Raw genomic sequence first — 26,959 nt, 5'->3', positions numbered from 1 at the left:
AAAGAACATTCACCCTTTTCCTCAATCAGTCAGTCAATCAATGAAAATTGCTTTTGTACAGTGCTCTTCGTGACATGCATCCCAAAGTGAATTACAGCAAAAGGGAAATCATCTGCTCTTTTTTCATTTCTGTGTTTAGATTGAAAGGATATTGCTCAACATTTTGACATACTATACAAGACATCTTTCTTACTTAAGATACCATCCTATAGTACTACGTAGGAGAAAGTGCAGTCACATATTTAACTGATGTTGAGATTTTGGCGTATAGAACCTCAGCAAGACTCTCACAGTGGGAAACACTTTAGCAGATGAAATATATTCATGTCTCTTATGCTCTTAAAAAAATTAACCAGACTTTCTAATGTTATTATAGACATTTCTAGTGAACCCTAAATAGAAAGTATGCTCATGACCCACTAGCTCAGTCTGGTTAATTTGCAGCTATTATCAAAAGTATGGCAGTCGATTGATGTCAAAAACACATGCTGAAGGAACATTCACAACTGGATCAGAGGATAACATGGATTTAAAGGGAAGCCGGGGATAGGTCGTTAGACATGGCAAGTAAAAACTAAGAATAATAGAATTGTTTTTTGCACATGCTGCTGCAGTCTTGGTCTTCTTCACAGCAACATATGTATGTACTTTGTATTTATTTCTAGGAAAAAAATAATACTGGCAAAATATTGCAGACAGTAGCTTAAGCTTTTTCATATGCATTTAATCTGATTTAATCACCACAGTATCTCTGTGAAGCTGTAGTATTATGAGCACCATTTTACAGATATAGAAACCAAGGCATAAAAAGATTAAGTAGGGGCTTCCCTGGTGGCGCAGTGGTTGAGAGTCCACCTGCCGATGCAGGGGACACAGGTTCGTGCCCGGGTCCGGGAAGACCCCACATGCCGCGGAGCGGCTGGGCCCGTGAGCCATGGCCGCTGAGCCTGCGCGTCCGGAGCCTGTGCTCCGCAATGGGAGAGGCCACAACAGTGAGAGGCCCGCGTACCGCCCAAAAAAAAAAAAAAAAAAAAAAAAAAAAAAAAGATTAAGTAACTTTCCCAAGTTACTAGTGGTCAATAAGATCATGTAGTCCATAAGCGGAAAGACTAAAATTTTACCTTGATGTGTTTAGCTCCAGCGTTCACATGCTTAACCACAAAGCTATAATTTGTTGGCGGCTGCTAATTTGAAGTAGTATGTATGTTTTGAGCACTTACAATGAGGCAAGTTGAGCTTCCAGTAAGTCCCACTGGGGCCATCCTTAAGGTAGAATGATTTAGAGCAGTCATCCTATACCCCAACTTTGTGCTGCAGCCGGAATGAAACAGATGGGCAGTGACCCAAAGAGGCAATGGGCAAGGGAGAGGGAGGTTGCTTTGCCAGCTGGTATAGAAAAGCCCTGTGGCTCCCACCATCACTGACAGAGCTAACAGAGCTTCCTCTCTCTTATTCTACACCCATACCCAATCATTAATTGTGTAGCCAGACATTGAAGGTATAAAATTTAGCAGGACATGTATCCTTGAGAAGGTCAGAGTCTAATAGTGTAACTGTCTCATGATGTTCCTTTGTGACTATCCTTCAATTCCTCTGAGGTAGCTCTTGAGGTTTACTCTAACCTGACTTTTCTAGGATAGAGTCAATATAGAAGCTGTGAAATGAAGTTGGGGAAGCAACAAGTGCTTTGCATCCATCCCCCATACCCTGCACGTCTCTAGGCTTTGTCCTGACTCTCACCACTGATTCATCAGTGTTGAATGTCATTTTTCACCTCTTTCTGACTGTAAACAGCTTCTGTTTTTTAAGAGGCTTCTACTACTGAGTACCATTAGCTCTACTGAAGGTCCTTCTTAAGGGCCTCTCACATGGGCAAGTCTGAAACTGACTCCTTTGAGCATCCCTCTCCTTCTCCTTTTCATTCTGTAAGGTACCACAGACTAAGGTGCCTATAGAGCCAAGTAGGAAGCTTGACTGAGGTAGACAGGAACGACAAACTGTGTTCAGTATACATCCCTATCTAAAGGGGGCAGCCTCCAAAGGGCTCCAGCTAATTGTTGCCCTGTAAGGTGGTAAGACCCAGTGTTGCCAGATATATTGGGATTTCCCCACGGAGAGAAGCCAGAAATACAGTTTTGTAAATGTTGGCGACTGATTGAAAAATTAAAATAAAAATACTCTGCAGGTCAGCACTCTATGTCTGGTTATCAGTTTCCCACCTCTGTATTCTGTACTCTTAGAGAATTTCAGAACTCAGATCTCTTAATGCATGATCCCTTGCATTTCTCGTAGCCATCCCATGTGGCCTTGCAACAGTGATATTTTTATTTGTCTCTGATGTCTTGGTAATTCTTAAAGCACACTTTTTTAATTTGCTGTTTTAAGAAGATGCCAATATTTTGCTTTTACATATGACTCTATACTTAGGTCTTTAATGAAACTTAAAGAGGGCATTTTATCACATTTGGGTTGTGTCTTTGCATACAGAAGGGGTGCAGTAAACAGGCAATGAAACTCAGTTAACATCTCCCAAACATTTTTTTTTTAATTTTCAAAATAATAAGGTTTGTTTGAGGCAGAAATAAAGCTCACTTTGGTCGTGTGTGTGTGTGTGTGTGTGTGTGTGTGTGAGATCTAATTACTAAGGATCAAATCAGAGTATCTAAGAGGACCAGGGCTGCACAAAAGTATCTAGTTAATAGCCAGGTAACAAAAGTCCAAAAGGGAGTAAAAACTCTTAAGAACGATCAGTGTGTGACCACCACCCCTAAAGATCAGCTTAGAAAGTTAAAATATATAATTTTAAAAATGGAAAAACACTAATTTTTAATTAAAATGGCTTTTATCTGTGATATAATAAAATCATTTATCCATCTTTAGAAGGATGATTCTTGTCCAAATCCTTTGTTGTATTCCATATCTTTGCCATTTTGATTTCATTTTTGTTATAGAGATATTTGTTGAATGACTGTTTCAGCTGTAACAAAAAATGGTATTTTAAAACAAAACCCTTTTAAAAAGAAACCTATTCTTGATTTATAAATCATCAAATTAATGTTATAACCCTATCACCTATCTTTACACAGTACCTTTTTTTCCCCAAAGATCACCTCCATCTTGATACTTGTCCCAGCACCTAGCAGAGCCTGAAACCTTGTGATGGTCAATGAATGTCTGCAAAACAAACCAAAAAAATTAATTTTTAAAAGTGCAGTCTACAGGCAGTGACTTTAGGTATCAAATCTAACATGGTCATAGACTAATACATGATAAAATAAATGATAATGCCAAGATAAGATTATATCGTCATATACTATATAATAACCCTGCTGAAATTCCATAAGAAAATTTTATTCTAAACATGGATGAAGAAAGAAATAAGTACTTCAAATACTGTTTCAAATGGTTAACAGAACAGAGAAGGTTTGTGGTGGGTTTTTTTTTTTTTTTTGTCTGTTTGTTTGTTTGTTTTTTCCACTGGGACATGTGTTTTTCTACCTCTAAGCACAGTTTAAAGATGTAATCCATTGATAGCGTAACTTGCCTTATTAATTGAAAGGGATGGAATCCACCAGATGTAGCCCAAACCAGCAGAGAGTTAGGTGACTAAGCAACAGCAAAGACACCATATTGAGTGAGCCAGATTTCGGTCTCCAAGTCATTTATTTCAACCGGTGACAATACATTTAAACTCCTGTGCCTCAGCAGTGATTGATGGTTTAATATCATATATAATTTTTTTAATGAAGGAAAACCATTTAAATATGTTACCATTTGCACTGGTATTCTCCTATGTACATAACTGCATTTAATCATTATGGGGATTGTTTTTATACTTGTGTAATTTGTATCCAAGAAATAACTGTCAAAACCATCTCATGCTGTTGCTGGAAATGGTACAGTGTGCTTCATACTTGAATAGATTCATTCTTCCCTGCACATAATTAAGAGTGTTGGAGCTTTCACTGCTACCACATAGGAATTCCATGTTTACATTTCTGAGAATGAAAAATTAGCCACAGTTTGCTTTTTCAGGCTCCCATTTTCTGGGGCTGTGATATTTAAGTACCTTAGTTCTGTACCAGTATATGATTTGAAGAGTTTGATTTTAAGACTTTTAATATTAAAATACATAATAAAATTTTATTATCTAATTATAAGAGGGTTTAGCCTCTTATTAAAGTTGCTAAACCAGGCCTGGATTAACATCATAATGGCACAGTTTGACATGGAATACTCAAAAGTCAAGTTCGAGGGAAGGGATGGATTTTGTTGTTGTTGTCGTTTTGGGGGTTTTCTCCTATACCCACCCCTCGCACAAAATAACAAGGACGAAACGCATGTATGGAAACAAACAAGGAGCAATTTGGGACGCTGGAGAAGGAGTGGAGGTGTCAGCCTAGGATGGTACCCTTAGGCGAGGCAGCTGGTATATGTAGCCTTTTGTTTATCTGCTACTGGTTTATGTAGCCTTTAGGCCGGCAGCAGAAACAATCACTCCTACAGGGTCAGCTGCTGGTCAGAAGCAAAATAAGAAAAGATTTTGCGTTCAAATGCACAGCCATAATTTCTGTACAGCTGGCACCTGCTGCTGGTGCACAGCGTGAAGGTGAAAGGGCAAAGAGGCAGTTGTTCAAAACTCAAGAATGGCTTAAAGGGACTTGTAGATTAATCTGCTTTATTAACTTCTGTATATTAGATAACTATTGCTATGAATGACAGTACATCTTTTTGAATAAGTCGCATCTCTTTCTCTTTTAAATTAGCTTTTGAGTAATGAATATTAAATAGAAAGCATTTCAGGGGTAATTAAATGAAAACAGAATGATGTCATTTTACAATTATATTTGTGTGTTTATAGAATAGGGGAATTATAATGTTTTCCAAGGAGCTAAAAACAAAAGAGCCGGCTTCATAAAGAAGAATTTGAAATAAATAAGTTAGATGTCCATTAGCCTTTGTGTTTAGACTAAAAAGTATGATGTAGTTTGCAACTTAACATAGAGTCATTGGGTGCCAGTGGCTTGATTTGGCATTCCCAGGGGCTCCAAGTGTTTTCTTTATGAATTAAAGTGACTGCAATCCGTCATTGTTCTTTTATCTACAGTTTAGGACAGTCAGTTTTGCTATCACTCTGCAGCAAATGTTCTCAGAATAGCAAAGGAGTAGTAAAAAACAACAGCCGTACCTTTTCCTTCGCACTCATGTAGGGCAGATAAAGAGCACTTCATAAGGAAGAAAACGCACGGTTTTACACAGGTTTAGCCCAATGATAATTAGGCGTGCTTTATAACAGTCTCTCACCCGGTATGGCAAGTGGCAAACAAGATGGTTTTTAGCCTCTTCATTAATAGTGATTGGCGCAGTTAGCTTAATTTATCATTATAAATTAAGGGTAAAAAGAGTTCACTTTCATGCGTTCTTTTTTAAAGCCTCTGCAAGGAAAATTTCTAATCCATAGATAAAATACTGACACCAACTCTGGGAACGTGTTTAACAATCTGCCTTCTAAAAGGATGACTCTTTTCTGCTGACTCTCAATGATTTTTTGTTTTTGTTCTTTTAAGAATTCTCAGAAAAAGCATAGCAGATGACATCTGCCTTTTTCATGCTAACACAGCACAGGTAGTAGCATTTATCCATATTTCACAAGTGGAAGGCGTTTGGGATTTCATTTGCACTCCCAAGTTTTAACACAAGTTCAGTCTTTCTACTCTGAGCAGTGTTTCTGTGACATGTGAAGATGACACCTGAGATCACCTCCCTGTGTCACATCCAAGCCAGCCCAGGGCTCACCAGAAGGATCCTAAACTTGCATGGGTGTCACAAAGGAGCAGACTACCTTGACCAGAAAAGATTGGGTTAGGAGTATTTCCACATCCTTACACTCCAAAGTGGAAGAACCTTTACACCTCCTTCTTAAAGATCTAGACTTTTCCTCCATCCTGTAACAGAAGGCTTATTTACTGTAGGGTTGCTAGGACCTAAGAAGTCACTATAAAAGGGCGATCTCAGGTTCAAGCAGAATTTTTATGATGAATGATAATGATGAAAAAGAAGTAGAAATAATTATTATATGCTAGGCTTGTGTGCTAAGTGCTTTATATATATGTACACAGACATATATTCCAGTGTGTGTGTGTGTGTGTGTGTGTGTGTGTGTGTGTGTACATATATATATATTTCTGTTTAAGTCTCACTACTCTGTGGGGCAGATATTTTTATCTCCATTTTATGATCAAAATACTGTAATTGCAGCTCTAGTAAGATAGTAACTCACCCAATACCATACAGCTAGTAAGTAGCAGAACCCATGCTCTTCACCAAAGTACAGTACAACTTTTAAATGGGCTAGATGGAGGCTAAGCAAGGGGAGACACATGCCATTCATTCATTCATAAATCCTTGGCTGAGCCAGGGGCCCCTTTCTTTGAGAACTGATTGGACAAGAGGTAAACACTTGACCTAAGCTGGCTTTTCTTCCCTAGATTTAGAAACGAGCATTTAAAAGATACCGGTCAGCCTCATCTGAATTGAAGACTTGAAAAATCAAGAGCCATGGGGCAGCCACTCCCTGCCGTCCGCTCAGAGAAGTAGCCAGTCTGCAGCGAGAGAAAAGAGCAGCAGACGTGCTAAAAGGATCTCGAGAGACCAGGCAGGCCCACAGAGGGAGACTGAGAAGGATCCCACCAGCGTCCTTGCCGCTGGCTCTAAGCCCTTGAGAGGCCTGACCGTGCTGCCTAGTGTAGGGATCCTGAAGCCACCGCTTTTAGGCCTAAGTTTTCCTGCGATAGTTGCCGTCCTCCTAGCCAAAGGATTCTTGACTCAGGGAAGCTGTGAGGACACAGTGAGCCAATGAGTATAGACTCACCTAGCCCAGAGAAGGTATTCAATCAATGTGTAAAAGTAGCCTTCACTTTGAAAAACAATATGCAGCTACCACTTTTCGATGTCCCTGTCCTTGTCCATATCCCTGCTGTTCATAATTATAAATGTGAGAAAAGTATCCTGTCCAGGAAATCCCAGGCCCAAGACTTCATTTCACAAGATGATTTGATTTTGCCATGACTTCAGCCGGATTACTTATGTCTACCTGGTCCCATCCATGTGTTCTGCCTTTCTTAGAGTTCCTTCTGTGACAAGCATTCTTAATATCACACTCGCTCACTGGACTGGATGGGGCATGGTGTGATTTTATTCTTGGGCCCAAACTGACTTTTTCTCACTTATTCTTCCTGCATACTCCAGGCATTACCTTGCAATGGCAAGAATGAAAATAAACGCCATAACTCTTTCCATTTGTATAACGTCTTCATACCTTCTGTCTCTTCTGACTCTCACAACAACCCTGATGGGTAGACAGGGCCAATGTGAATATTTTTTTAACTTGAGCGTATGGGTACATCAACGCATTTAATCCCACAGTACCTGTATGGGTAAAGTGCACAGAGGTTCAGAGGGGTGAAATAACTTGCCCAGAGACGCAGAACCACTAAGTAGCAGTGCCTAGAATATAACGAAGGCTTTCTTGTCCCTAGATTTTACAGTTTTCTTGTCTCTAGAGTTTACCATACCAAGGCTCCCCAGGGCCTTACCCTGCCCTTCCTTCCTGGCATTTCTTCTTCTCCGTTCATCCCTATTCAAGGGAGACAGCAAGATAAATGACAGGGTTCCCCTGCCTTCATTTCTCTTAGTGGCACTGTGGATGGTATAAGAAGCTCTTTGAGTTTCTTGAAAGAATGGCACAGGATAAAGTGAGGGTTGGTTTAATGATGGCATGATTTATTCATTTCGCAGTTATTACTGATTTTTCACGTAGTACTTGAAGGGTAAATTATGTGAAATTTTCCCAAAGTATATTAAGGTCTGGAGATGTGACTTCCACCTTCATACTCATTTGTCTTGACCCTTGGAAATTTTAACTAGCAGTAGCCATTCGTGCAGCTGTGAGCTCATATAGTGTGTTAAGGAAGACTTCTTATTTGGTTGCAGTCTAATCACTACTTGAGGAACAAGGTAAATGTTCCCTCATCCTCTGACCTTTCATGAGTTAAGGCTGCTTTGTATGCTTTGCAACCCAGAAGAACTCTTGCGTGCTAATTCTGTATCCCTTGTCATGCTTAGGAAAATACAGACGTAAGTGCTTTCAGACTGATGAAATTCTATCCTCCTTTCATAGTTGTTTAATTGCAAATTCTCTATTTGTGGAGGACTTTCTACTTACAACAATCAGAGCTGACAGATTTTACAGTCAACATACCTGGTTTTGACATACCAGTTATGCTACTTCCTGTGTCCTTGGAATACTTACCTCACCTCTTTGAGGTTAGCAGCCCTTCAACAGGGGGAGTTCTTTCCATTACTTGAACTGGCCCCTGGGATCAGGTGGCTGAACTGCTCCCTCCTGTGGTCTCATGCCCAGACTCCCCAAGACTAACCAAGACCTAGATGTCTCCCATTCCATCACTCCCTCAGCCGGTTACCCCATAACTTGGAACATTGGTATCATGGAAAAGAAAAACATTCAAGTGCATGCTTAGTTGAGGTCACGTGAACATAGAATGCTAAGAAGGAGCGATGGGAAGCTCAAGGCCTGAGGAGAAATCTCTTAGGCCCCAAAGAGACCCACCAGAAAGAAAACACTAAGCAAGAGCTCTGTGTTAATCCCCATACTTAATGTGGCGTCTCGTTTTAGATGAGACAAAGAAGTTGCACTCAGGGAACTAAAAGCGTCAATTAGAATTAAGTGCATTTAGGGATGATTTCTCTGAGACCCTTAAGATTGGAAGGAAACAACTTGATGGGTGCACAATAAGAGATTAGTAAATACTTAGGCTGCATGGGCTCTTTCAGGCCACAGGGACCACATTTTATTCAGTTCTGTACCACAGTGCCTGACACATAGTAGGAGTTCAGTAATTCTTTGAGCAAAGAATAAGTCTAAGAGATGAAGAGAGAGGGAGAAAAGAAGGAAGGAGAAGTCCCTAGCACAGTACCTGACACATAGTAGGTACTCATCACGGATGTGTTGCGTGTGTGCACCTAGCACGTAAGAGTTGATAATAGAATATTATTGACTTGAAATGTGTGCAGGTGAAACAAGTAGATGACAAGAGGGCTTTAGAGCTTCTCTAGCGGCCTGGCCTGTTTTGGAATCTGTACTTTAAGGGAGAAGTTCCACCCTCAGCACACGATGGCCTCTTCTTATCCCACAGAAGGAGCAAGCCCTCCCTCCCCAACCCCATCTTTCTCCTGAGCCCCTTGCATTACTGAGAGGCTGGAAACAAACTGACAGAAACCTGGAGAAAAGTAACTCAAGTGATTTAGGAGAATGGAAGGGCTGGCTTATGGGGCCAGATTAAAGAAGCTAAATATGTATAGCCTGCCTAAGTGACAACTAAATGGGGCGTTTGATAAGTCTATAAATACTTGGAAGATGTAAACGCCAAGGAGGAAAGGGAATTACTTAGCATGGCACAGTGGAGTATTGGCGTAATGGGATAATATTAAGAAAGGGAAAATGAAGGTTGAGCATCAATAAAAAGCTTCCTGACAAAGAGAACCATTCCTGACAGAGGACACTATTAAGTTACACGCTGTGGGCCAAGGGAAGTAATGGCAGTGCCATTTCTCAGGGTACTGGCAACAGAGCCAGCAGGACAGGGCCCGAGATATGTCCTGACTGAGGCACAGGAGCCAAGCAAGTAACCTGTGTCTGCGGCCTCCGAATCCTAGAAACAGGAAAAAGGCTGCATCTTCTTGGGAGAACTCAGACGGCTCAGCCTCCTAAAGGGTCAGACCCTGTGGAGAATGGTTATACCAATCGTTCGCCCTCCCACGCCACTGCCCAAAAGAAGTCATCCACCTAAAATGGTACCCCATTTCCTCCAAGATAAAGCCCACATTCTCTAGCACGCAGTAGTAGGCCCTTCACAGGACGGGGCCTCTGCCTACCTAATCAGCCTCCTCCGCCACCACCACTCCCCGCGCACCCCCTCAGGTCCCACAGAGCTGCTCGTCATTCCCCAGACACTTCTCCAAACCTTGGCACCTGCTTGCTCCTTTTCCTGCCTTACTCCCTGTCAGACTTTGCTTGTTCTCTACAACAGATCCGGGTGTCACCTGTGAAGCCTTCCCTGCCTGCCCCCCGCCCCTAGACAGAGTTAGTCAGCCTCCTGTGGTCTCTCAGAGCCTCCTGTGCAGGCTTCTGTTCATGGCGCTTGCTAGAGTGTGTTGTCATGTAAACAGTGTACTGCCTCCCCTACTTGAGTTCTTGGAGGGCTGGGACTGTGCCTCCTTCATTGGTATGTCCTCAGGGTCTAACACAGAGCCTGGCACAAAGTAGGTGGCAGTAAAGTCTGAATAAGTCAAGGAACGAGGTTCTATTCCCAGCACTTTCAGTCACTATCATTCCTTAGGCTCCCTATGTAAATATTAGGGTGAAAGAGCTTCCAAATCTCAGTAACGTCTTTGAATCATCTCCCCAGCCGCTTGGCCAGCACTCTCTATGCCATTTAGACAGCTATAAATAAAAATGCTCAAATCTGAAAGGCAGCATGCCATCCTCTGTGGTTAAACTCGAGACTGCTCTTTAATGGAAAGTGCTTCTGAGGGCCGAGTGAATTTTCCAAAAAATATTTTTTTCTCCTCACACAAAATCATCCGAACATGATAAGTAAAATAATCCTCCTCTGTTGGTTATGAAGATTTTTAGGTCCATCTAACCAAATCCCTTCGGGAAGTCAGGGAGAATATAGTGACAGATGATAGGCAATGAAACTTTGAACCTCCTACTGTAAGGATAATATGTTTATTATGAAATACAATATTCATTGCACTCTGCTCTGAGGACCGCATGAGATGCCCCCATGCCATTATGCCTTATGTTGTTCTGTTGTGAAATATGATATTCATTGCAAAATGTTGTGATGACTGTTCAATAAAGTAGCATGCTGTTTCCCGCTCCCTTCCTTGATTTTGAATGGCCTCAGTTAGAGTTTACTTTATCACTGAATATTTAATATAAACATGTGCTTGTAGTCGTCCCTGTCATGCATGTATATGTACACTGGGTGGGGTTCATTTCACTGCTCCTTATCCCCCGAGCTCACTGGGACTGTGGGCCTGCTAGACGGCAGCCGCCCTCCACCACGTGCAGCGCTGCTGGGGCCGCCTAGCATCCAGCCCCTTCTCTCATTGACAGTCTTGAAGTTGAGGCCATGTTCTTAAAGCTCTGAATTTACCTGTAGCTTCAGTATCAGGTTGTTGTTCTTCGAAAGATTTCTTTAACTGGGAAGAAAATGGGATACGCAGTCAAGGATTCTGACCATTTCTCTCTGTCTCTGCTACCACAGACTTGCGGAGGCCCTCGTCATTTCTCCTCTGGACTCGTGCAGTAGTACCTAAACATGTTGCCTTGCCTCCAGTACCTACCCGTCATTGCCATTCTGCAGTTTCCCATAAGTTTTGTTCTAAATCACCAATCTCATCATTATTCAGAAGTCCTTTGAAGGCTACCCTTTGTGTACTGGCCCGAACTCATTTCTGCATTCAGCCTGACATGAAAGACCTTTTATAGCTTGGACTCAGCCCAGTCTTCTCCTCACCTCAGCTCTACTCCTTTCCACTCAAAAGAAGGTCTCTCTTAAAAGCCTCCTATACAGAGGCTGATTATTCCTCATATATGCCAAGCCCTGTCCCCTGTGCCTTTTCTCATTTTATTGTCTCTTCCTAATGTGTCCTTTCCCAGTGATGCTATATGTGTCTTTTAAGATTCACATTAAATATTAGCTATCCTGTGTGGATAGGCTGATTTTTTTTAGACAGAAAACGTAGCGCATATGCCTTTGTTAGTCTCTCTTGAGCTTACACACATTTTCTAATTTGGGGCCCCCAGAGGCTAGTGTAGGACATTTGAGGTTCTAGAACCTGATTGTATGGCAGTCATTTGGGCAGTATACCATGAACTAGAAATAACAGTGTCACTTGAAAAAAATGAGAGGAAAATGGCTTTGGCGTTGAAAGCCATTCCTTTACATACAAGTTTTCCCAACATTCCTACCTAGAGGAAACTTAGATAATGTTTTTGACAAGGGATGCTTAATTTTTACATCAAATCGAATACTGTTCCGTTTGATGTTGGCCAGAGAAGAGTGAGAAAGAGTTTCCCAAATAGTGCTGAGTGCCAAATCCTTCAGCCTCCCAGTACCCCAGGTTTTCTGGTTTTCTTTTAATGCAGCGAGCCGCTTTATGAGATCTGCAGCCACTTGAAATATGAGTTACTACTCGTAAAAAGTTTCAAGTGGATAATGAAGATTCAAGAATGAGGCTCACAGTGTAGTGCAGTCAATTTTGTTGCTACTGCTTTCCAGTACATCTCTGCCATTGAAATGAATTATTTATTGTAATTTATTTCAACCATGGAAAATAAAACTGTTTTCATTGTGATGTGCACTGTAACATTCAGAATAGACACATCACATGCAGTACTCTCAATTAATTAATTCTGAAGTTTCATTCCAACTTTATCTTCTTTATTATAAGCTATGAGACTGGCAGGTAATTCTTTCCCCAATAAACTATGATTAAAATGAATGTTTTGAGAACTAGGGGTAATGTTGGTAATGGAGAAAATTGAAACAGCAGCAACACTAGGTTGTGTATTTCCTTAGATTTTACAGTGGATGGAAGGGTTTTTAAATATTCTAGGCAATTTATCACTTGGAGGAAAACTTCTTCTCCCTTAACTTTTTGTAAGGAGTGGGTGGAAGAGGAGGGTGCTCTTAGTTTAGATGTGGAACCGTGCAACGCTAATATATGGCCAAAGCCAGCTGAGTTAACGAGTCCTGCAGTACCTTTATTGGTAAGAAGTTTTTTGCCTTTTTTTTTTTTTTTAAAGCAAACTTAGCATTGTACAAAGGCCAAGAGGCAGGACTCCCAAATGATTTTTCAGAGGAGAATGGGTCACCTGTAATGGATTGCAATCTTGTTTCTTCTAAAAAGAGGCTCCCCTCATGCATTTCATTTGATTTTTTTTTTTTGATTTAAAGTGCTAAATAGTTGCTTCTGTTATGAGACTGCAAAGACACTATGAGAACTTAGGAATGTGCTTAATATGTACAGATATTAAAAGATTTAATATGACTTAGGTGGTGGGGCTTAGTCCAGGCAGAAAAGTACTTGCTTATTTGTCCATTACTTTCATTTTTCATAACATTCCACTAATACCACGTTGCTAGACAGCAGACAAAGAAACAGTTGATTCCTTTTCCCCAAAGATGACCAGTATCTAATTTGAGGAGGATCACACTTCAATATTTGCTATGCACGTGGCCTAAGAACAGCGCTTGGTAATGACAGCAACTCGCTTACCTCCACAAGCACTGAAAATCTGGAAGCTTTCCCTCCTTTGGCAGCATTCAGATTCTTCCAGGTCATAGATCTTCAACCAGGGCATGGGGCTCTGGAGAAATTGCCGTGGAGATGGGTAGAAGGTCTCTCTGCTTTTTCAGGCTCTACTACACTATCGTTTTTGTTTTGTTGTTTTTATTGCTGTTGCTAGGGCCAGCCTTCCTCCTCCTCTCCTAACTGGCCTTCTGAACAGCCAGTTACAGGTGCCAGAGGCTTCTTGAGACTCAGAAGCATCTCTCAAGTGTTTGGTGCATTTATCGGTTGTTCTCAAAACATCAGCAACTCATTGCATCAAAATCAAAGGCAATCTAGCTTGGTCAGCAGTACATATAATTGTGTATCCTACCCCCTCTTCTCATTGAGGGCCCAAGCAGATTAAGGCACTCCATTCCGCAGACACACCCTCTTGGGCACAGCCCTGATCATCCTTGCTTTGTCCTCCTCTCCCCACCTCTGTCTGGATCTAGGTACAGGGACGCTTTGTCTTTGGTCTCTCATCTCTTCTTTGGTCCATCCTTCTTTTATATAAACCAAAGCCTCCTTCTCAGCCCCTCCTTCCACCACCTTTTGGAGAAGACAGATTACTCTTGCCCCATTCCCATTTTCCATTTCCCTGGTCAACAGGGAGCAAAGTTGCAGTGTAACTAAAAGGTCATTCAGCCCTGAGCAAAGAGGCCAGGATAGAGAGAGAAGAGCTGAAGTTCCCTAAATATGTTAAGGATTTGATCCCCATAGATCAGAGTTCATATCATCACTTCAGATTCAGTTTTGTCTTTCTGAATCAGATGGGGAGCAGAAGGGAGGAGTTTGAATTTTTTTTCACCTATTTCTTAGACTTTGTGGAATATTTTTTAGTTTTATTAATCAATATGTTCGAAGAACATGAACAATGAAAAGTGCTCACTTTATTGGGAGTATTGTAACTCGAGGAAAATTAGCTTAATTTACTAATGTTTTCTATGATGTTAATTTAAATTGCCGTATACTTTTGGTGGGAGGGAAACCAGTGGTTCAGTGGACCGTGTTCCAGAGACAGTCTATTAATTATGTCTACTGCTGTTCATCTTGGGAGGCTGAAAATATGTTAACCAAATTTATAAAAGCTGTAGGTGGGAGGCAAGAAGGTCTGCTGCAAACTCACCAGGAACCTCTGCCCTGGATTCCAATCACAGGGATTTCAGGAGCTGCCCGGCTCTTGATCAGGTGGCAGAGTGGCCGAACAGAGGAGATACACATGGGCAGCATAGCTGGGAGGCTCACTGCAGGTGGAAGAGTGAGCCACGCCCAGAAACGAGCCTTTCCTTTCACACCATGAATCCGCTAGCAGTCTACAGTGAGGGCCAGACACACTGTGCCGCAACCACCACTGCGGCAGTCCTGGTCCTCACCCTCAGGCAACAGCCTCCGGACTCAGGCGGGCCTGTGCACATGTCCTGGTTCCACTTCACCTCGTGGTAGCTGGTGGCTGTGATGCCTTGAGCAAGTGACTGACTTGCTCAGCACTTCAGATCCTTAGTCTATGAAATGGGGATAATACCTACCTCAGGGTTAGCTGAGAGTTCCAGACAGTGTGTGCCTAACAGAGTGCTGAGCACCCAAGGGCTCTCCGTAAACGTGTCATTCCCTGCTGGGCAGTGAGAAAACTCATCAGGCACAGCTTATGCTTAGGTGGAAGTGCTTGTCATTAGAAAAGATGGTGCCTCAGCCTTTGGCCTTGGTGACCTGAAAGGACCTAGAGAGCTCTTCCCGGCAGCTGCTGGCTAGAGAGGCAACAGTGGCTTAGAAGAGTTCTCAGGCTCTGCACACAAAAGCAGGATCCTTGGAAATGAACAATGTATTAATTTACATATTTACCCATTTCAGGTTTTAGCCATAGACTGAGGCCAGAACTCCTCTGTTTTCTGTACAGTCCCCTTTCGGCTCTTTAGCTCGTTATGCTTTAGTTGATATTTCACTCATCCTTTCCCATTCATTCATTTATTCATTTATGTATTCATTCTGTCATCCAGTAGCTATTTCCTGAGCCTCTGATAGGTGCCAGATGCCATACTAAGCACTAGGGATACAGAGAAAAGTCCCCCATGGTCCCAGCCCCGCAGAAGTTTGCAGACCAGTCTCCCGACCCCACCCCATCGCAGTCACCACCCTGTACGCACTCAAGCCACACCTCTCCAGCCATCCTTCTCCACTCAGCTTCTAGACCCATTGAGCCTCCAGCCTCCTTAGAAAGAGTACATACTCACCGTGTAGCAGTAAAGCACCCAGCACCAACCACATCTTTGCTTATTCTGCACAGGTAGAAGATAGAACAGGAAGCACCTGAAGTGAAAGCATGTAGTCACCACCTTGCTGTAGGGGAAGAGTGACCCAGCACATTGGAGTGGGAAGGTCCACTGTGCTTTGTGCTTGTGCTTTACATGCCATTTTAGGGTAGAAACAGGAGCGGAGCTGAGGAGCGAACAGAGATCCGTGTAGCACAGCATTGCTTTGTCTTATTTTTCCAGATCAGATATTTGTAGCATAGCTTCATGTTTTATTTAGAAGATTACAAGATTTCAGAACAACAGAAACACTGTCATTCAAAATCCATACTAATACATGTGCCAGACCACATAGGACTGATTTTTGGACTGTTTTCTATTTTAGGGTTTTTTTGCTTGTTTGTTTGTTTGCGTATTGCAACTCCCAGTGAGGGTAACTGATAGTGAGAATATAATCTCGTTTATCTGTCCATAAGCAAGACATGAAATGGGGTGCTTCCTGGAGCCATGAGATTCCACTGGGCCAGATCAGGCAGGGTAACCATAGTTGGAGTAAAGGAACGCTAGTAAGGATTTGAGTGCCTGGGGAAGAAGTCAGTCCTCACAGCAGCCCTTCAAAATAGTTGCCATAATCCTTCATTTTATATGTAAAGAAATAAAGGCTCAGAGAAGTGAAACAACTTGCCCAGCGTCCCAGGTTACGTAAGTGGCAGGGCCAGATTTGGCCTTAGTTCTGACTGGCTCCAAAGTCTGTTCTTGTCAAACCATGTTGGTTTTGCTTCACTGAGAGAAATTTTCTACAACTCATGCCAAAGCCCTTTGGGAAGGAGGAAGGAGAACAAGGAAGCACCACCTGAGACAGTGTGGTGTCTGGTTTTCCTAAGCGGACTAAGCCTCATGACTCCCCTTCCCAAGTGGTCCATTCCCTGGTTGGGCAGAATAACTGCTTAGGATAATACAGTGGGTAATGTGTGTGTTTTTTTGGACATAGGCTCTGGAAACTGTAGCCTGGGTTGGGCAAATCTGAAATGGCCATTCCAGCCATGCCTGTAACAGTGCAGGAAGTGAGCAGAGGTTGGAGGAGTTCCTTATACTGAACGCTGATGGTGCTTTGTGACTCAGTGCAGGCTGGGGCGGGCCACTGCAGAGTTGCCAAGGGCGCTCTCCTTTCAGTCTTGACTTGTTCGCATCGATAACCGCCAGAGATTTCACATTACCTGCAACAGGATTCTGTACTCAGGCCTTTCACCCAGTATTCTTCCATATGGGGGGGGGACTTTCTCCAAAGGGACTTGCCATACTGATTGAACTGTTTCCCCATATCCTCTAGGAGTGTTAGAAACAAGAACTCTGGAAATGAGTTGACACGTCAATACCCTTTGAACGGATTTGCTCACTAATTTCCATTTTTCCGGAAGAGTAAAAGAGAAAAAAAAAAAATCATCCATTTTAGCCAACTTTATTTTTAGAAAAGTATTTTATTCAAACATCCCCTTACTTATTACAGACATAAATACATGCATTCAGACAAATGAATCCACGAGAGAACCGTATAAAGTAATTGGCACATCACTTCAGCATGCTTTGTCAGTTAGTGGAGGACTTTGGTGCCTCTGACTTTAATCTTTTCCATTAAAATATCCATTCTGCCTTCAGATTGTGAAACCCATAATATTTTAGGCTGTCTCCGTGGATCTGTTAGTTTTGCTTGTCAGACTAATTTAATTTGTGGCTCTGTGACTTTGGGTGGCTTGTTAAATTGTACATGGAAACATGTGATCTGCAAATGATGTTCAACATGCCAGGCTTAAGACCTAGTTTCTCCCCAGAGACACTGGACATGCAGTAAATGTGTGTTGGCAGATTTCATTTGCAACCAGCCTAACTGTTAGGATGATGATGATGTGTGAAACGGCAGATGTTTAAGCGCATTACTGTTGCTTTTACATACCTTAAATGTTTATAACACTTTTTGGAGCACTTTTTATATCCACCGTCTCATTTGATTCTCTGAGCTTCCTTGTACTGGGTTATCATCTCCCTCTTTATAGCTAATGAAACGGAGACACAGAGAGAAAGGTTCAGTGACTTGCCTGAGAACAGGGTAAATTGGATTGCAAAGATGCTAGAGGACAAAGCCAGATGTCACCAGAGCCTAGTCAGGGTGGTGTGTGTAGTAGACTTTGCCACATAATTGCCATTTTCCCCTGCCCTCCTTTGAGGAAAGGAGCTCTGAAGTGCTGAAAACAGGAAGGGCTAGAGATGGGAGGTAAAGAGTGCAAGAAGCAGAAACTGTAGCATCAGCTCCGTATGGATGGCCACAACTGGCTTCACTGCCCTTTGCCTGGACTGTTGCAGCAGCCTCATCTCCGGCCTCCCTCCTGGACTGTCACCTGCACAGTACACGTTCCAAATGTCCCCAGAGAGAGATTTCTTAAGTACAAATCTGAGCATGTCTCTCCTTTGCTGCAAACCCATCATTGGCTCCCACTGCCAGATTCTTCATCGCGGTCTTCCAGCCTACACTGGGGTCTTGCTTCTGGCCTGCCTCTCTTCTGCCACACTGCATTCCTCACCACTGTAGAACCCACTGTGTTCCTTCCCAGACTCCTTTTTTTGCCACCGTCTCTGCTTAGAACACATTTATGGTGAACTCCATAAACATGACCTTCTCTGTGGAGCCTTCCCTGATTCTCAGGGACCCAGAAGCATCCCTCTTTCCACTGCATGCCCACAGCAACTTAGCCCAGCCTAGTGCCTGTTATCTCTGTGCTATATAGTCTGCCCCAGGGAGTTTTTAGGTCCTCAAGGATGGAGGTTGTGGTAGATGCCTGTGTTCTCTTACCGCCTCCCAGGTGTCTTGAAGAATTGGAACTTAAGAAAACGGATGAGTATGAAATGTAGGCGTGAAGTGAGTAAATGAGTGAATTAGTGTATGAGGAGTGAATGAGAAGACTTTAACAGCCTGAGCCAGCAGGAAACGTGACTTCCAGCATTACCTGGCATGTGCTCCATTTCTCCCTCTTGTCTGAGAGGAGTCATGGAGAGAGATTGCCCCTCCACAGCTTGGCGTCTTTGGTGAAATGAGAGGCAGAAAGAAAGGTGAGCTGGGCTTTTGCCTGGTGACCTAGTATAGAGGAAAGCGCATCAGGGTTGAGAGGCAGGGACTGATCCTCTTGGCTCTGTGGCCCCTGACTTCTGCCCACCCAGAAGGTTCTCACCAAAGGTTTCGGTGGTGGGAACTCTTCCTCAGGGAGCTGAGAGTCTTTGCCAAGAGTTCCTACAGCAGCATCATAGGCTTCCAGAGTCAAAGCTGTTTGTTTGTCCAGGAAGCACCTTCATGTCTGGTGGCAAGATGTGGGGATAGAAGGTGAGCACATAGAAGGCCTGGGACTGGGGGGGGAACTCTGAGCCAGCACATCAGTGTCTTCATGTGACTCTGTCTTCTAGATGATGTCTGTCCTCATGAATACCATTGTCTTCGAAGACTGTCGGAACCAGTGGTCGGTATCCAGGCCTCTCCTGGGGCTCATCCTGCTCAACGAGAAGGTGGGTGCGGTTGCAGGAAGGTCCGCAGGAGGCGACCACTGGGAAGAGGGAGCAGCTGTACACCAGGCCAAGCTGTGACAAAGACAGGGAAGCCAACCGAGCTTGAGCTGGGACCTTGAGCACGCGGGACAAGGCCATATTCCCCCAGAAGGCCCTTCCCCAGAGGCCTCAGATCTCCTTCAGTTAAGTAGAGGCCTCACACTAGCTTTTCTGGCATCTGGAGCCCTGCACTGGACAGGTAGTGTGCTCAGCAGTGCTTCCAGCACACCCTCACTCCCCTCCCTGTTCCAGCAGATTGTGGGCAACAACGCCTTTTGCCCCTTCCTAGGCCTCCCTTCCTTTGTGGGATCCCCACTGCCCTCAGTGGTAGCAGTAGCCCCACAGGGCCAAACACAGGGGCAGCACCCTTCATCCGGAGCACAAGTCTCCAGTCCTTAAGTGCACGCACCACTCTGGGCTGCCTCCCAAGTTCTCCAGCTTCCCCTTGAACCCACCCCTGTCTCCCCAGCAGTCAGTAGGAACAGTACATTACTGCTCGGGAGAATGAATTGTCTATACAATAAGAGAGTACTGGGGAAAAAGACAGTGAGATTAGAGGCAGCCGCATACATTAAAACTCAAACTGAAATCCCAGCCTTGGAAGGAAACTAATAGAAGAAGAAAATATATCAAAAAGAGAAGAGCTGTCTCATCATTCACCTGTGCTGAAGTATCCAATTTTAGCCACATTCAATAGCACTGTCATTCATCTTCCCTCAGTGTTATTGTGATTTAAATCCAAGCTCTATAAAAGAGAGCAGTTCTTTTAAAATGATTGAGAGGGAATAAGGGCAAATTCAGTGTTTAGAAAAAGCTTATGACATCACAATATTATACTTTACTGATGGAGGTAATATTTCATGGTTTGGGATGAAAAACTAATAATTTTCTATTTGGTGTGAGTCACTGCATCATTATAAAAGGGAAAAATAAGTAGTTTTGTGCATTCCCAGTCTTGTTCGGGAAGACATTGTGGTTTAAGTGTAATGCCTCTGATATATAGTATTTAAGTATTAGTCTGACTACATATTAATTATGTGTGTTTTTGATGTGAGCTGTTTTAATGTATGATGGAAATTAAATATCGTGCTGTTTGGGCTTGGAAGGATAAACACGACTGGCAAAATGTTGTCTTTGTGCTGAAATTAGGCTGTTTCCAATGATTAGGAGCTGCTTTTAGCATAAGAGTTTGTGTGTATAAAAGCCCACAGACATCAGCAGAGAAGAAAGGGCTGTGCAGTTCTTTGTGACCAGGTGTGACAGGTGTTCTTCTTAGTGCCAGAAAGCTCTCCCAGGACTAAGCAAGTCCCTGTAGTACCCCACCTCAGCAGAACAGACCCATCCTAACTCAGGAGGACAAGGACTTGGAACAAAGCCTGGGGTCGTTTGAGGGGTAGTTCACTGAAGCCACCGAAGACGAAGAGGCCTGAGGAGGGACCCTGGACTTGGTCGCCCAAAGTGCTCCTTGGGCATTTTTAGTTCATTTCTTCCCCTCAGCCTAAGAGGTCCTTCCCCTTTCAGCCTTTCTGTGATTATTGTTGATGAGACTCAGGAAGACCTTTATGTGCTTGGTCCCCCACAGAGGAGGCGAGAACTCCATCAGCCTAAATTGTTCCGTGACAATAAAGCAACTATAGGAAGAGATTTTTATGAGAAGGGGTAATACAGTTTATACTCAGGAATGTCTCTGTTGCTTTGGTTTTCTCTAAAGGCTTAAAGTTCAGAGGGGACCTGGACCAAAGCGCCTTTGAGAGTTAGGAGCCCTGAGCACTTTGGAGGTGGTCTAGCGCTCCCCTACAGCTCTCCTCAGGCCCCAGCGTGGAGCCAGAGTTCTGACACTTGTTCTGTCTCCCAACAGTATTTCAGTGAACTGAGGGCAAGTCTGATAAACAGCCAGCCTCTCCCCAAGCAGGAGGTCCTTGCCCAGTGCTTCAGGAACCTAATGGAAGGAGTGGAGCAGAACCTGTCTGTCAAGAACAGAGACAGGTAAGCAGCGCCCCATAGTTTAGCATCTCTGGGGTAGGTGGACTTCCCGGGATTGCGCTTAACACAGCTCACGACATACTGATGTGGCTTTTCTATCACACCTTGTAATCCTAGACTCAATTTAGTTCCATCCAGTAAATATGACTGGGTAGTTGCTTTCTTCCAAGCATCACACTAGGCACTGTAGAGCAGCGGTCCCCAACCTTTTTGGCACCAGGGACACCAGTTTGGCACCAGTTTCCTGGAAGACAATTTTTCCGGTGGGGCGGGGCGGGGGGCGTGGTTCAGGCGGTAATGCGAGCAATGGGGATAATGGGGATGAGCGATGGGAATCGGCAGATGAAGCTTCAGTTGCCCGCGGCCCAGGGGTTGGGGACCCCTGCTATAGAGGATGCAGAGATGAATAAAATGCAGCCTTTGCCCTTAAGCAGTTTATAATCCAACAGGAGAGAGAGAGAAAAAATAACTAATTGAAAAGGTTAAAAGAAGGAAAGTTTAGATCTGCTATGAAGGACAAAGAAAGGCCTCCTGGCATTTGAACAAGCATACGCTTTGAGGTCAGACAGACTCCAATTTAAATTTTATCCCTGCCCTTTATAGGCTGTGTGGCAGTGAGTAAGGCAGTCAAGTTCTCTGATCCTCAGTTTTCTCACCAGTAAAACAGAGATGATGATAATTGATTGTGACCTTTAAATGACAGAATATAGTAAACATGGTACCCAGGACATATGATGCACAGTAAGTAGTTCTTTCCTCTGTCTGACCTTTAAAAGTGGTTGGTTTTGCAAGAACAGAGACAGATAAGTTGCCAGTGAGATCCTGATGAGGAAGCCAAACTTACCACCTATGCCTGAATTCACTCATTCATTCATTCATTTAGTTCATAAAATTTTATTAAGAATCTGCTATGTGCCGGGCACTGGGGATACCACTGAGGAACTAATTGTTCCAGGTTTTTGCCCTCACGGAGCTTCTAGTGGAAGAGACAGGCATAATGAATGATGGAGAGACAAAATGTTTTCTGAAAAAAAAATAATAGTAATACTTGCCTCATCCTTTTATAAAAGTGGTAGCATTCAAACACTGCGCCATTTGAAATGCATATTATTAATCATCCCGATGGCCACAAGCCAAAACCTGGGCTTTGGTAATACAAGGCCAAGTCGGATGGGCTCTGTGGACGTGTTCCCTTGACTGCTTGTTCTGAGCCAAGATCCTCTATCAGGCAAAAAGGGGCAGCCTCCAGGGCTAGCAGGAGAAGAGACTTCGTGAAGGAAGAGGGGACCCTTCCCTACATGCCTCGGGGGGAAATTGCTTCACCTGAGGCTTGGGAATTTGAGTATTGCCTCCTGAGCGGCTCTGTGAAATGGTGTCAGACAAGCTCCTCGTTTAGTGAGTACTAGCTAGCAAGGACTGCGTGTTTTCCACGTGCCGGGCAGGATGTTGCGCACTTACAGGCATCGTCTCACTTGACTCAGTAAACTCTCCCTTCCCGCAATCCCGTAAGCTAGCCACTCATGTGGGGCATCAAGACAAGAGATCACCCAGCTTAGAAGTGATGGGGCCAGGATGTGAGCCCAGGTAGTCGTACCCAGTGCCCCCTCTTTGTGAAGCACCTAGTTTGGTTTCCTTATCTGCAAATGAGGATACTGACACCTACTTTGGAGAAGACTTGTGATGATGAAACGAATTTATATGTAAACTCAACCAGTGCCAGGCACATAAGCTTTTGTTCTTTTCTTTATATTCCTTACCATCTATAATGTAATTTGACTTTTAAAAATAATTTTTAAATAGTATAACCACAGAATGCACCCCTCGAAATGGTCAGAGTGTATTTGCTGGTAACCCTTGTCTTCCGGGAGGGGAAGGAGGAGGGCATGCTGCTGGCAGAGCAGTAGTAGTCGGTGAAATGGGAGGAAGGAGCTCAGCCAGCACCTAGGCCGTCTCCAGGGTCCTGAACTCCGCCACCAGAGCTTCACACAGCCTCAGCCTTGCCACTGCCCTCAGCCCTTTCTTACTCTTTCCACAGGTTCACCCAGAACCTCTCGGTCTTCAGAAGAGATGTGGCAGAGGCCCTGCGCAGTGATGGCAGCACCGAACCGTGCAGTCTGGACATGATGAGCTGACCCGACTTCTGACCGTGTGCCGAGCAGCTTTTATCAAGAGACTTGTGGGTCTGGATCCCAGGACAGTGATGTTGGCTAGCCCAGGGGAATCTATTTTTCAAAACAAACAAACAACAACAACAAGAGTCCTACCTTTTTATAAGCCTGGCCTAATTGTAAGAATTTATAATAGCGCACAAACAATGTAAATTCAGTCTTTGCACTGAAAAAGCAAAAGATGTGTTTTCAGTCTTTCTATAAAATATCATTTATCTTTGTTCTTATAATGCTCTGAAAGGGTGTAGAGACAATATTTAACCAAAGAATATAATAAACCAGGTTTACGCCTAAGTGTGTACTAGTTAATGGTTCTGCAGTCAAGGTTGTGAATTTGTGAGAGATGCAACCTTCAACATAGATCCCGGATCAAATATACCATTTGAACCTGTTAAATTAGTAGTTTGTTATGAGTCTGGAAAAAGCAGCACTGGGGACTCTGAGCTGTGGGCACTTAGAACGAGCCTGGGAGCCCTCCAGAGCGCCCCACAGGACTGCACACAGCCCTCTCCGCCTCAGCAGCGACTGATAAAGTTGAGAGACAGTAACGCAATTAAATGACTTACAAACAACGTTTGCTCTTCACTGGCATAAATCTGAAGTGGTTTAGTCTAGAAGAATTAAGCTGTGCAATTACTGCCTGCAGAGATATTTCTGCAGAAGGAGTAGGTGGCCCCAGCATGTAGCTCTGGGTGCTACCAGCACCCAGGCCTGCCTCCATTTAATTTTTAGGAGAAGCTGAGGGTGTCCAGTCAAAATACAGATTCAAAGCAGCTCTGCCTTCTTGGGCCACCCAAAACAGTTCTAGGTGCTAAAGTACAGATTTTCAGAGGATGAGGATCAGTTGGTTTTCATCCTTCCACAAAAACTCTTACTACTGTGGGGATTGCAGCTCGGCCCAAACCCAGGACAAGGAGGAAGCCTTTACAGTTTGTGAGGGACTGGAGCTAGGCTATTAATTTGAGATTGCCACTGTCAGATGGCTTTGGTGTCTCACTGCTCCGTCTTCATGGCTCAGGCTTGTAGTAAATATTGTTCCCTTTATTTCTGATAAGACACGAAAGGTTGGCCTTACTGTTGAAGAAGAAGTAAATCTACAAGCTCCTGTTATAATCTCGTTTCTCAGACTAGTATTTCTTGAAAACTTTCTTGATAGCTGAGTTTTACAACAGGCTTGTCACAGAAAAGCAAAGTCACCCAAGTTTATCTCAAAATGTTTGTCTTCCATGTGTGAACCCAGGAAATCAGGGAAAAGTGTGTTCTAGGTAGGGTGACTTCTGGTATCTAATGGAGAAGGAAGCCTCAGCCTTACACTGTGTTTCGTTAGCAGTGGGATAAATTTCCACAAGAAGGCAAATTCTGAACTTCATAAAACCTCAACTGTTTAGAGAAGTCTGACTTGAGAATTTTCTCTTTCTCATGGGCTTATTACTGTACACTACTCATCCCCAAAACAATCCTTCATAGAAGACCTATCACCTTCTGACACTGTTTTTTGGTTTGTTTGTTTTTTGTTTTTGTTTTTGAAAAAGGTCCAAGACCTGGGAGTTCCCTAGTGGCCTAGTGGTTAGGATTCCGGGCTCTCACTGCCATGGCCCGGCTTCAACCCCTGGTCGGGGAACTAAGATCCCGCAAGCCGCGTGGCGTGGCCAAAATAAATAAATAAATAAAAAGGTCCAAGGCCTAAAAGCACCGTATTATTTGCATTAAAATGCTCACAAGAAAATCACCATGTGTACTTGCTTTTCTTGACCACATCGCCAAAGGTCGCCTGGTGGTTTCTCCCCAGCCAGGAAAGGCTCTGTCTTGGCCTTGGAGAGCTGCTGGGGAGGAGGACTTGTCAGGCCTGCCCCAGCCCCACTTGAGCAGGGCCTGCTCATGGCGCCGGGGTGTGCAGAGCACACGGAGAGGCAGCGCGCGCAGCAGGGAACAGACTCAGCAAAGCGATGGAACGTCTGCCGTGCCCTCCTCATCTGACCTCTCACTTAGTCCTCACAACAGCCCTGTGAAGGTGGACAGCATACTCCCACTTTTCAGATGAGGAAGCTGAGGCGCAAAGGTGGTACACAGCTTACACTGGTCACACGGGCAGGATTTGACCCCAGGTCTGTGTCACCTCAAAGGAATTCCTGGCCTCTCCAAGACCTGTATTTGAGAATGGTGAGTTGAAAGCAGTTACCGTGTACATCCATTTCCATCCTGTGTTTTTCAGAACTCTGGTGCTGTGTAACAAGCAACCCCAACATGTAGTGGCTTAGAGCAACACTGCTCATCTCACAGTTCCTGTGAGTGCTCTGCCTCGGGGTCTCCCAGGCTGTAGCTAGCATGGTGGGCCAGGGCCCTGATCGTCACCAGGCTTGCCCGGAAAGGACCTGCTTCCAGCCCCCTCGTGGCTATTGGCAGGAGTCGGCTCCTCGCGGGTTGGTGGACCGAGCCCCAGCTCCTCGCCAAGTGGCCTTTGCACAGGGCGGCTCACAACTTGGCATCTCGCTTTACCAGAGCAAGAGAGAGAGAAGCACAGCAGTCTGGAAGTCTCAGCCTCTCATAACCTAATCGCAGAGGGGCCACGCATCATTTTTCCTGTGTTCTCTTCATTGGAAGTAAATCACTGGACCAGCCCACACCCAAGGGGAGGGGTTACACAAAGGCGGGAGGCAGGGGTCTTCGGGAGCCATGTTCAAAGCCACCTGCCACGACTCTTACCTGGCCTTTGCTGGAGAGGTTGAGTTTGGCTACAGGTTTCTCCCCTGAGACCTGGAAAGGAATCCTGATTCTCCTTGGAGAACTAAGTTCCCTTCTGTGCCCTTTCTGAGGGAGGAGGAGGGAGTGGGGAAGCTGGGGTGTTTGCAGAGCACATCAGACTGCACACTCACCCCCTGACCCAGTGGGTCCTGGTTTGGAACTGCGCCCCACCCGCTCAGGCCAGCCTTGCCAGAGTCGGCCTTGGTGAGGGACTGCGGGGGCTCCAGGGGAAAGCTGGGGTCCCCCGTGGGAGTGCTCTGCAGGCTCATCCTACCCCAAGGGTAAAACAGGCACTCAAGGGCACACCCAATCTTGCGGAGCCTGCACAAAAGAGAGCTAGTTGGATCTGTTACAGAGTGGTCCCCAACCTTTTTGGCCTTTTTGGCACCAGGGACTGGTTTCATGGAAGACAGTTTTTCCACCGTCGGTGGTTGCGGGGGGGGGGGGGGGTGTGGGGGGCGCGGGAGGATGTTTCAGGAGGTAACACGAGCGATGGGGGGCGGCAGAGGAAGCTTCGCTCGCTCCCCCGCTGCTCACCTCCTGCTGTGCAGCCCGGTTCCTAACAGGCTGTGGCCCGGACCGGTGTTGGTCCGTGGCCTGGGGGATGGGGACCCCTGTGTTACATGCTCCAATCAGATCGCAGGTGAATGTGACTTACACTCAGCAACAGGAAAGAATAAATGATCCTGGCAGTTCCTCAGGGTCTACCACCTACCCGCAGCCTCTGGCCCAGAGTGAGGAGGAGAGGAATGCGCGGGCCGCTGCCGGCGCACCTCGCCCTTCTGATGAGCTTCTAGCAGGCGAACA

The 26,959-nt window shown here is 44.5% G+C and overlaps 1 protein-coding gene across 8 annotated transcripts in view; it reads left to right on the top strand.

The window, feature by feature from the left end:
- The window catches only part of RANBP17 (RAN binding protein 17), a 314,986-nt gene extending 290,459 nt beyond the window's left edge, over nucleotides 1–24,527 (top strand). For 7 of the 8 annotated variants that reach the window (XM_049708089.1, XM_033432062.2, XM_004271993.4 and 4 more), the window contains 3 exons: nucleotides 19,122–19,220; nucleotides 21,118–21,245; nucleotides 23,278–24,527. In XM_049708089.1, the coding sequence (XP_049564046.1) occupies nucleotides 19,122–19,220; nucleotides 21,118–21,245; nucleotides 23,278–23,374 (324 nt within the window). In that variant the 3' untranslated portion in view covers nucleotides 23,375–24,527. The remainder of the gene's footprint in view (nucleotides 1–19,121; nucleotides 19,221–21,117; nucleotides 21,246–23,277) is intronic. The other variant, XR_007476521.1, reaches the window with a different exon arrangement.
- Nucleotides 24,528–26,959: the final 2,432 nt, after the last annotated feature.

This window comes from Orcinus orca, chromosome 3 (genome assembly GCF_937001465.1).
Source record: "Orcinus orca chromosome 3, mOrcOrc1.1, whole genome shotgun sequence".
NCBI classification, from domain to species: Eukaryota; Metazoa; Chordata; class Mammalia; order Artiodactyla; family Delphinidae; genus Orcinus; species Orcinus orca.
The sequence above is the reverse complement of the archived record's forward strand: the minus strand, read 5'-3'. Positions and strand labels throughout refer to the sequence as shown.